Raw genomic sequence first — 11075 nt, 5'->3', positions numbered from 1 at the left:
TCTGTTACGGCCCTGTTTGCTGGCGCTGAATAAGTTTTCGACTTCTATGTAGGTCCACTTTAACGAACTCTAGCTGTTGAAACTAATCTGGAGCTTTCCACGACAGCGCATCGCATAATCACGCCATCGCTGCGGCTTTTCAAACGCCAGATTTTTTTTTTCTACAGACAGATTGACTTGTCACTTGTTACTACAAGAAACGTTTACAAAGAGATCGGTGAGAACCAGTTAGTTCTCATTTAGAACGGAGGATTTAACCACAGGGTTAAGACAAGTGCCCCAAGAAACAAATATTGAATAAAAAGCTTACGTTCCTAAGTTTTGTTTGCAAAGAGAAGCACGGGCATCCGGAGGATGATGCAAAGGGAGAGGGACGGGGGTGATTAAGCCTTCTTAAAATTTGTAATAACGCTTTCTCTATGAAGTAGCAATCTAATAAAAAAGCTTTGTTAGCCCACGCCTCATATCCACGTGAAAAGGCCCTCAGTATTGCCAGCCAACTTTGCTCGTTACACTCTATTGACTGGTCTTGCCGATTCAGGTCCAGGCAGTGAAAGACAGGCTTCCTCTTCAGGCTCCCCCACCCGGTGAATGGTTCTGCGCACTCACCTGAGGACAAAATATATACAGTGAACACCCGACAACCGTGAAAGCTCCACTCGCACTCGATAGATGGCGCCCCATGTAGTGGTGCCAGCCCCCTGGCGAGGGTAAAAGGCGGCAACGCGTTCGGCCAATGGGCGACGGTCTCCTGGGCCGCGCTCCTTTCAGACGCTCAGGAATGCGGTTGGCGGTGCACAAGCGCTCCGGCTTGGTTGCAACGCGCACGTTAGTGCGTATCTGCGTGCGTCTGTCAACGACCCGGGCCTCCGTGCTACTGTCGGGGATGTGACCTCAAACGGCGCCTAACGACTGTGCAACTGGTTGTCGCTATACGACGCGCCTGTGATCTCAGCCGCCGTTGTGTGTGTGTGTGTGCGCGCGTGCGTGTATGTGTGCAAATTTCGCCCTTGTGTGAAGCGGTGACTCGTGAGAACCTGTGTGCCGGGGCTCGGGAGGATTACGCCTTTCGTGAAGAACGGTCGGTGTGCACACGCGGCCCGCGCAATGCTTTCTGTGCAGATTTGCGGCCCATGACAGTGCTGTGGACTACGCGCAGAGGGGCAGCCTCCTTCATATGGTGAGTCTGGAATACGCGTTGGTACTGAGTTTGCTAATGCTACGCGAGACCTCCCGGGACCATTGAAGACACATCGCGGACGGCGACATGGCCAGTTTTCCTGAAAAAAAAAAACAAAGACACGCTAGGTGATGAGCACTTGAACGTAAGTTTTGACAGCAGCAGGAAAACATAGTGGCCAAAAAGTTATTCATTTTAAGCATGTCGACAGCTTTTGCATATCGTCTCGATCGTCATCGTGGAAGCCGCACGCAATATCGCTCAATTCATCCCCGCGGCCTCTCAACGATTGGAAAATTGGCATCACCCGGCCGCACGTGGTTTTCAAAAAGCTAGTCTCTACGGTATCCACATTTTTTACATGGACATTTGCTCAGACACTTTCGAAAAGTTGCTGCCTCGTGGCCGGCGAGTAAAAATGTTGTGTGCTCGGAGTATACTATTTTTCATTTATTTATTTATGCCATACCCACAGCGCCACATGGCATGACAGTGGAGGGGGAGCAAAGAAAAATTCAAAGCTTACTGTTGGTAGCAATCGCTAGCAGCATCACGGAAACAAATAAATACACATACAAGAAGATCATGAGTGTACACTAATGGGCGCCATAGTGAATCATTGTGCAAACAAACTAAAAAAAAACAAGATTGCAAGTAAACAAGAATGCAATAATTAACTTAACAATGAAGTGTGTTATAGTAATAAAAGCATATTTACATGAACAAGAATGCACAATAAAGGAAAATACAATTACAAGCATACAGCAGTCATCACTAGCAGTAACATGGGTGAACAGCAACTCTAATACAAGAAGAATTATTTTAGCAGTGCAAAAAATACGTCATTGGACGATATAGTTGCAACAGACTTGTCTAATTGATTCCAGCCCCGTATTGTTCTAGGAAAACAAGACTTGCTAAAGGAATGTGTTTTGCAGGGAAATTCCATAACCTTATTCTCATGGTCAACCCTATGGGAATAGTATTTGGAATAGTATTTAGGTGCCTTTATGTAAAGATGCCTATCAATGCCATCTTTTGAATAAAAGATGTTGTGAAAAAACTTCAAGCGAAGTCTGCGTCTTCGCCAATCTAATGTATCCCATTGCAATAATTCTTTCGCGAGCGTAGGACTGAACTCTCTGTCGTAACGTCCATAAACAAATCGAGGGGCCAAGTTCTGCACCCTTTCAAGTTTTTCTGTGTCACACACCGTAGAGCGGTCCCAAACGACACACGCATATTCAAGAACGGAACGCACATGTGTTTTATAAAGCAATTCCTTAGTCGACATATTAAAGTTCTTCGCGTTACGGCGAAGGAATCCAAGCGCTCTCCCGGCCTCGCCTGTTACGTAGTCAACATGTCGCTGCCGATTTAAGTTAGACGATAAGTTCACTCCTAAGTATTTGTATTCATTGACCTTACTTATAATGACATTTTTTATTGTGTAAGATGTCTGAGACGGTAATTTCTTACGAGTGAACTCCATATAAACTGTCTTATTCAAGTTCAACTGCATGTGCCATCGTGTACACCAATCACTGAGTTTGGCCAAGTCTGTGTGAATGAACGCTCTGTCCCACGAATCCGTAATTTCCCTATACAAAACACAGTCGTCTGTGAACAGCCGTATGTGGGATTCTACGCCCTCAGTTATGTCGTTGACGTAAATCAGAAATAAAAGTGATCCCAGTACCAACCCTTGGGGACGTCCAATGATACCTGCGATGCGCACGAACTGGCACCATTACCGATTACAGTCTGCTGGCGTAATGTCACATAATCAGCGACCCATGCGACGACTTGTGAATTAATGCCGTACATAGTCCTTTTCTCAAGAAGTAAACAGTGTGGGACAGTATCAAAGTCCTTCTTGAAGTCTAAAAAAATGCAGTCAATTGTTTTTCTTTTGTCTATCGCGTATGCTATGTCGTGCGTAAATTCTGTCAATTCGGTAGTACAAGAAAAACCTCTTCGAAACTCTTGTTGCTGTGGCGTAAATAGTGAATACTTATTCATGTGTTCAACAATGGAGGTATATATTAGGTGTTCAAGAATTTGACATGCCATACTAGTCAGCGATATTGGTCGGTAATCAGAAACGTCACTCCGTGAACCAGACTTATGTATTGGGACAATCAATGCTTTTTTCTTATCTGAAGGAAGGTTGGCATCTGGAAGTGATTTATCAAATAGCACCTTTAAAAACTGTGCTAGTGTTGGCGCACAAAACTTAAGAAACGCGTTTGTGAGGCCATCTGGACCGCATCCTTTTGAGCTGTCTAATCTTTGCAAGAACACTTGATTGCCGTGCCTGCTGATGTAAATATCCTCCATATTATCAGTTCGTATTTGATTTGAGTGGTGATCACCATCTCCGGTTGCCATCAGCGGCATAAAAACAGAACTGAAATAATGATTGAGGGATTCAGCTTTATCAATGTCGTCATGGAACACGTCATGACCAGAAATAAGCTTTGGTATCGAATCATCGTCTTTACCATTTCTTTTGACATGTTTCCATAACTCTTTTGGTTTACCTTTGAGAAGGGATTGCAAAGATTCAGTGTATTCACGTTTTGCTTTAAAGGTGCACGTCTAAACTTCAAGTGCTACATTTTTCAGTCGTGACTTATTGATATCGGTCGGGGTATCAGAAAAAGTAAGGTAACATCTCAACCGTTTTTCTGTAAGTCTGCGCAGTTATTTCGTGAACCACGGCTTACTTTTCGCTTTCCTAGCCGTTAAGTGCCACCTTGGAACGAACGCATCACGTAATTCAGTTATTTTGTTTTTCAAAAGAATCCACAACTCACTGACGTGCAGTTGTTCCGCAAGGGTCCCAAATACAACAAAGTAATTATCCAGAGACTCATTTATTTTTTCAACATTAGCTTTAGAATAATTGTATACGCGCCTTTGGTCGCACACTGATGCTTTAACGTAATGTACATTCATTTCACATAGCACGGCATCGTGATCACTAATCCCGGGCAGGACGTGAGTAGCAGTTACGAAGCTGAGTTGGTATGTAAAAATTAAATCAAGGATATTATTTTCCCGTGCGGGCTGTAGTACCATTTGGTGTAGTGCATGCAGATTTACGATATTAATCATCTCTTGAGCAGATGCCCCAGATGGCGATATTGTGGTTGAGTGCTCATGCCAGTGAACGTTTGACAAATTAAAATCCTCTCCCCCCCCCCCCCTGATACTCAAGAAGTCCGAATGCACCTCATCAACGGCACTTGCAAGCTGTGATATCACCTCTGTGGGAGAATCGAGTGCACGATAACAACTACAAACAGTTAATAGCTTCTTATTTGCCAGCTCGAGTTGACACCAGACAGCTTCAAATGTTCCGACGGCAACGTCAAGATTGGAAGGCACTATGTCACTTTTAACTAAAATAAATACACCATCACCATGGCCATTCCTATCGCTGCGGTTGCGCGTATAGTCTACCGGAAACACCTCGTCATCACGTGTTTCATCATCTATAGATTCAGTTCCAAGCACCACAGACGGCTCGGACATCCGAAGAAATGCACAAAATTCATCCACTTTGTTTTAATGCTTCTGCAGTTAATTACCAGGAAGGAAAGTTTCACTCCTCCAGATTGACGAGGTCATTGCAGTGCTAGAACTTGCTGTTTCTCTGTGTCGTAACCATATTTTTTTTACCATTCAGTATCAGTGTCATATTTCAGTAAGACCTTTTCACCTTTCTTTTTGTGCGTTTTTGCGTAATCACTCAGTATTTTTCTTTTCTGACGTACCTGCTCAAAAAAATCTTCAGAGACAGTAATTGTCGAGCCTTTCAGTTTACTAACGTTATGGAGAACGTCTTGCTTTCGCTTAAAATGCAAAAGCTTGGCTATTAACGGTCTATTTCTGCCAGCTTGGAATTTACCGAGTCGGCGCGCACGTTCTATAGTTAAGAGAATGAATGCCCAACTTGGAGCTACATATCTGGGTTATATGCTTCTCCGATTCTTTACTTGTTTCGTTAGCTTCGTTATCTTTTACACCATTATTAGCTGAATACCTCGCATGAGTGCGCCCATTGAATACATGCATGTGGTAGGCCCGATGCTATAGTGCTGTCCGCAGCACGCGTATCTCACGTTCCGTGTAACCCAATCAGATACCGAGTCATTACAAATGCGGAAATGAGGCGACAGGAAAATGCGCTACTATTTATTGTAGACGCGCCAGTCGACATGCATACACCCAGTCGCACATGTCACGAATAATGATATGTGGGGTTTGAAATACCAAAGCTACGATGTGAGTAGGAGAGGTGCCGGTAATGCGACCATCTGGTGTTCTTTAGCGTGCACTCTGTACACGGGTATTTTCGCCTCCATTTAAAATGCTTGCGGGATCGAACTCACGACCTTTGGTCGAGCACCGTAACCACTGATAGATCGTGACACATCACGTAAACTTCGCCGAAATCCACGTTGCATACTTCAGATGCGCTCTGCATGAAATCATATTCACGACAACGCTGGCGTTGCCAATCCCTTGCGGATGTGAAGTTCTTAGGCGTAATACTAGACAAGCATTTGAAATATAACTATCATGTACTCTCAATATTAAAGAAAGCTTCTTTTGGCATTCATGTTCTCATTAAAGCCCGCCCTTATTTTCAGTCACGCATTATTTTATCATTATACTATGCATATATTCAGAGCCATCTTTCCTATTGCATTTCATCCTGGGGTAATACATATGCCAGTCACCTGGAGCCCCTTGTACATCTTCAGAAACGGGCACTACGTCTCATCGCCTTTGCTCCATTTCAATCGCCTTCTACGCCACTCTTTATTTATTTTTCCGTGCTTCCAATTAATCTTTTATACACTCTAAAGTTAGTTATATTAATGTACCACCTCATTTATCATGGTCTATGTGTTTCAGGGCTATTTACACAACATCTTGTCAATACTAATAACACCAGGTTTTCAGCCTGTCACAATTTCCTTCTCCCTAAAGTGCGTAGCAATTATGGAAAACTAACTCTTAAATTTACAGGTGTATCCGTATGGAACAACATACCACTTGAAATAAAGTTATGTCCCACATTCTATTCGTTTCGAAAAATGTTAAAAGAGTACCTAATCACAAAACGTGTTTTCTAAACTCTGCCTTCGGGCCTTACTCCTAATTTTAGTATTTCTTTTACTCACTATACCGCTTGCTGTTACACAGAACTTTTCTTGCCTTGTTGTTATGAAATTTTAACCATTCTTTGTTTAATTCGTACAAAGTGTTTTTCACTGCTTGCTGCATTGTTATCGCACTTGACTTATTCTCTAACGGAGGTCCCCCCGACAGTTTTCTAACTTCGGGACCTCCTCTGTAATGTAGAATTTTATTCATGTAAATGTATGCATTCCTGAAATAAAGTTTGATTTGATTTGAAGTTTGATTTGATTTGAAAGCGCAATTAGCCAACACGAAGATGCGCTCGAATTCGCGTGAGGCACTTGTCGGTGACGTTTTTGATGAAGGGGTCTTCGAAGGCCAATCTAGCAGAGAACTCTTACTACGTCTTGAAATCTTCGTGACCTGGGTGGCTCACAACCGTACGCAGCCAAATGGGTGCGCTCCGTCAACATGATATCTTGCAGATCATTTTTTATCCGAGGAATCTTTTAATACTGCGGGCCATGGCGGCGCATGCGCGATACAGCGTACTATCAACACCAAAAGTTTGCGGGACGGGATGTACGTGACCGATGAAGCTGAATTCCCGCTTTGCCCGGAAATGTAATTTGCAAAGTAAATGTTCGCGTCCATACTGCACTTGACACTTCATGCCGGCCGCCCTCTACAAGAGTCACACACACTGCGTATTTCCGTAAGATCATGCAGTGGGTGTGCATAGTAAGTTCGAAAAGATTCCACATGTATTACAGGTCCTGGTTTAAAGCTTACTACCCATTACACAGAATGCGGAAATATATATCAAAAACCACTTTCAACTTAACTGATTACATTGTAGTAATGAACGATTAGCGTCATACAATAACATCACACACTTAAAAGTATGCACTATATACGAACAGGATATCGCGTTGAACTCATAATGGCGAAGCTTAAGGCCAACACCGACTATAGACAAGAGGGTGTTGCTAAGGGCCTCCAATTTCTTGTTCATGTTTTCAGTAGCACATACATAGTGATTGTAAAACAACTTTTTGGGGGACTATAAGTTCATCTTTGGTGTTCTTATCTTAGTGTTCGCATTCAATGGAGCGGTGTGTGTATTTATCAACAGTCGTTGCGTGTATCCTCAATTTTACAGCGAAAGCTGTCACGAGATCACAACTCGGGTCTCGCGCAGCGCCGTAGTTTTCAGCTGGCGCCGCCGCCTGTGTCCGTAACCACATCGCGCGAAATTTTGAAAAGAACAAGAACCTAGTAACCAATGACACGGTGGGGCCAAAACCCAGATCTGCTGGATGCCTGCCCAGTATTCTATCACTGAGCTTCACCGGCGCTTGAGACTTGTTGGCAAACTTGCCTTAGGCAGGCTTCGTGTCGGAAAAGCAATCGCGTTAATACGACTGAAAAAGCGTTTCAAAGCAGCGAAAGAACAGCCAGTCGTCGCACAATGCGAATATCGTAACGATTGGGTCGTCTAATGCTCCAACCCATTACAAAAGCTTTTGCTTCTTCCCCTACTAACTTAAGGCATAATTCTTTATCGTCGTCCGCCACTGCGTGAACAATTGGGACAAAATTCCTCGAAATAGTTTAGCAGATACCACGGTTCTCAGATGAATGGCTAAAAATAGCATAGCGAATGCCGGCCTACTACCCTAAAATTTGTATTATTAACGCCATAGTGGGCATGAAGCAGGTTTGCTTGCAGCACTTACGCAATCAGTGTTTAGAGAAGGCTCTGAAAGGCCGCTCTTCAAGCTGTCTGTGCTGCGCCGTCCACGCAGGCCCGGTGTTTTTAGTTCACTGATCAATACCATTTAAACAGGACCACTGCACCCAGTAGTTCTGTTGTTTGCGTACATCATGTACTGGTTATTTGTATTGCAAACGCGCGAATTTTCTTTCCATATCCTTGGTCGCGGGGAACCGCATGAAGGGAATTGGGACAAGGAATACATGCGTTGAAGCGCAGGCCAGCAGTTGTAGGTTCGTCGAAGGAAACGCAGCTGTAAAGAAGGAGATGTGAAACCTCGTAGTCGTGGATTATCAAATCACCCAGAGATGAATACTCCTGAATGATATCCTTGGCCTTGAAGTTTTGTACAGCGTATCTGTTTATGCCAAACTGCGGTTGTGATTCGTCCCCAGAAAGTCCCTCAACAGCTTGGCCCAGTCCACTCCAGTGCCATCAATCAGACGGTGCTTCGCTCATTGAACTAATTCACTTCTTCATGAAAAAGGTTCAATTCATTAGGCATTACAGCTGGTAATTCAACCTTGTAGGATATCAGTAACATATATAAAAAAACATATGAAAACGCACAAAAACCACCTGTGCGTAAAACAACTCGAATTAGCAACATTTAACATTACGTTCCTTTAGACCCTCGTAAAAATGTTTAACAGCGTTTAATACGCTCATCATAAAACGACCCAGCAGTCATCTGCTTCGACATGATCCGGCGCACGATTCGGATAACTCTGGTGCCTCAGTGAATGAGTGCAGAGAGTAACGAAAAGAGATAGAATAAAACAGGGAGGGACGCATTCGTGGCGGAAAAACTTTTTGACGAAGTGGGGTGTGAAGCCGCGATTCGAAGGCGAGCGCTGTGACCACAGCTACCAAGGCACGCAATCGGGAAACAGATTGATTGATGTGTGGGCTTTCAAAACCACCATATGATGATGAGAGACGCCGTAGTAGTAGAGAGCTCCGGAAATTTCGACCGCCTGGGGTTCTTTAGCGTGCACCCAAATCTGAGCACACGGGCCTACAACATTTCCGCCTCCATCGGAAATGCAGCCGCCGCTGAATCGGGAAACAGAACCCTGTATTATAGTGTGACGGGGTCGTGACGCAGGCGAAGGGATGGTCAGATGAAACTGTTTATTTGGCCGAATGTGCGGCCTCGCAGAGGCAAAGTCAAATTACAGCACTACACCGGCACTGATAGCGATGAACAGAGCGTCGACTGTCGATCAACTGACAAACGGTGAAGCGTGTCGGCATTTATACACGTGCCATCGTATATTCTAGTGTTATCGCTAGCGGCCGCATAGGTTCCGGAATGACCTTTCTTGTTCGCGAAGTGGGCTTAATCTTAACAAAACGATCTACGACAGTCCTGAAGCTTCTTCAACACTACAGGCGCAGTTAGCACGGGCGATTACAAAACTTAAGGAAGGAAAGTGGCAATAGCATAGGAAGCAGCAGGCTGAAAAGGGAACTGAGGGCGAGGTTGAGAGATTAGGCCTATCATCGAAAGAAAAAAAGACAGACATCGAGAGAGAGAGGGAACAAAGGGAGATAAAGATATAGATACAGAATATGCAAAGGAGATCGAAATAAAAATTATTAGCAACAAATGAGGCTGCGGCACCCATGCAGTTCCTTCAAGCGACTGGCGCCGCTGGCGCGAAGCTGCGTTTACTTTTCAGTGGTGCAGCCAGGGGACTGGTGCTGGCTTCGGGAGTTCAACCCCGAGATTAATTTTTTTTTTCAAATTTACATGCATATTCACGCACACATAAAAACACGGGCAGACTGTGTACTTAAAGCGTACTACAACTCCCCACCACCATCCCATCCGAAAAAAAAAATCTGGCTTCGTTAGTGGAATTACCTCTTGTACATATTGTTCACATAGAATCCTGTGATGTACCTGGATAACAAAAGGAACATGTAGCCATTCACTGTTTCAGGAAGGAGTTTTTGTCATTGCTCTTCATGAAGGCACAGTGGCTTCATGGCGCTGCTTCACTTGTGCTACCGCAAACAGTCGCCCAATCATTAAGGGTTCCGCAGCGCTCTCAAACCTCGCTCTCGTCGCCACAACCACACAACGCTCGATCTTTCTCTTAGGTCGCGTCCACGCGATCAGTTTGTTGTTCTTTACCGTATGCATTTTTTATCCGTCTAGTACTGAGGATATCTGCAGTTTTATGTCCCACAACCAAGGTATGATTATGGGACATGCCGTATCGGAGGGCTACGCGAATTTCGGTCATCTGGTGTTCTTAGACGTCCACTGACGTCGCGCAAGGACAGAGTGCTCTAGCATTTCGTTTTCGCCGACATGCGGCCGCCGCGCAAGTGATCGAACGTGTGACCTTGGGGTCAGCTGTTGAGCACGATAATAAGGGCTGCTGCGCAGCAAACGTTTTTATCCGTTTGGCCCGGCCTTACTGAGTCATACGATGACAGCGTTCTCTCGGTAAAATATGTGAAAGCGTTGTTCGTCTCCTCCCAGTGTTATGGCAAGGATTACGCGTCGAAGTGGCTGCAGGCATTCACTGAGCATGGCTTCACCGTCAGTGAAGGCATCGCGCAACTAGAACGTTGGTGCAAAAGTCGATGTACTGCTCTTTTGCCGCGTACTCTTGGTGTATAATGAACTAAACACTTCATTAGGTGTCTTACTGGGCCAGTGCACTCAGCAGTATGCGGGATAGGCATGTGAATAAATGGCTCAAGTCACATAGTTGAGGGCTTCTATGAACTTTAAAAAAAGAAAATGAAAACTAAAAAGGATGTTTTAGCTCTTTGCAACTCCATACAACGCTTCGTGTTTTGGAAACACTGTTTGAAAGAACAAAGATGGCTGCGCTTAACGAGGTTTTGCTTGGGGCTGTGCTGAAGTTTCTTGATTATGGCGTCGGATCGCGTTGCTTTGCCAAAGGGGAAAAGTTGCTGGCCGCGGACCGCTTCATTCTT

General features: G+C 44.5%; 1 protein-coding gene across 4 annotated transcripts in view; it reads left to right on the top strand.

The window, feature by feature from the left end:
* The first annotated feature begins 782 nt into the window (after positions 1-782).
* The window catches only part of LOC119180745 (latrophilin Cirl), a 490851-nt gene continuing 480558 nt past the window's right edge, over positions 783-11075 (top strand). For all 4 annotated transcript variants that reach the window (XM_075882931.1, XM_075882933.1, XM_037431878.2 and 1 more), the window contains exon 1: positions 783-1180. In XM_075882931.1, coding sequence (XP_075739046.1) covers positions 1178-1180 — 3 coding nt within the window. In that variant the 5' untranslated portion in view covers positions 783-1177. The remainder of the gene's footprint in view (positions 1181-11075) is intronic.

Source organism: Rhipicephalus microplus, unplaced genomic scaffold (genome assembly GCF_043290135.1).
Source record: "Rhipicephalus microplus isolate Deutch F79 unplaced genomic scaffold, USDA_Rmic scaffold_14, whole genome shotgun sequence".
NCBI lineage: Eukaryota > Metazoa > Arthropoda > Arachnida > Ixodida > Ixodidae > Rhipicephalus > Rhipicephalus microplus.
The sequence above is the reverse complement of the archived record's forward strand: the minus strand, read 5'-3'. Positions and strand labels throughout refer to the sequence as shown.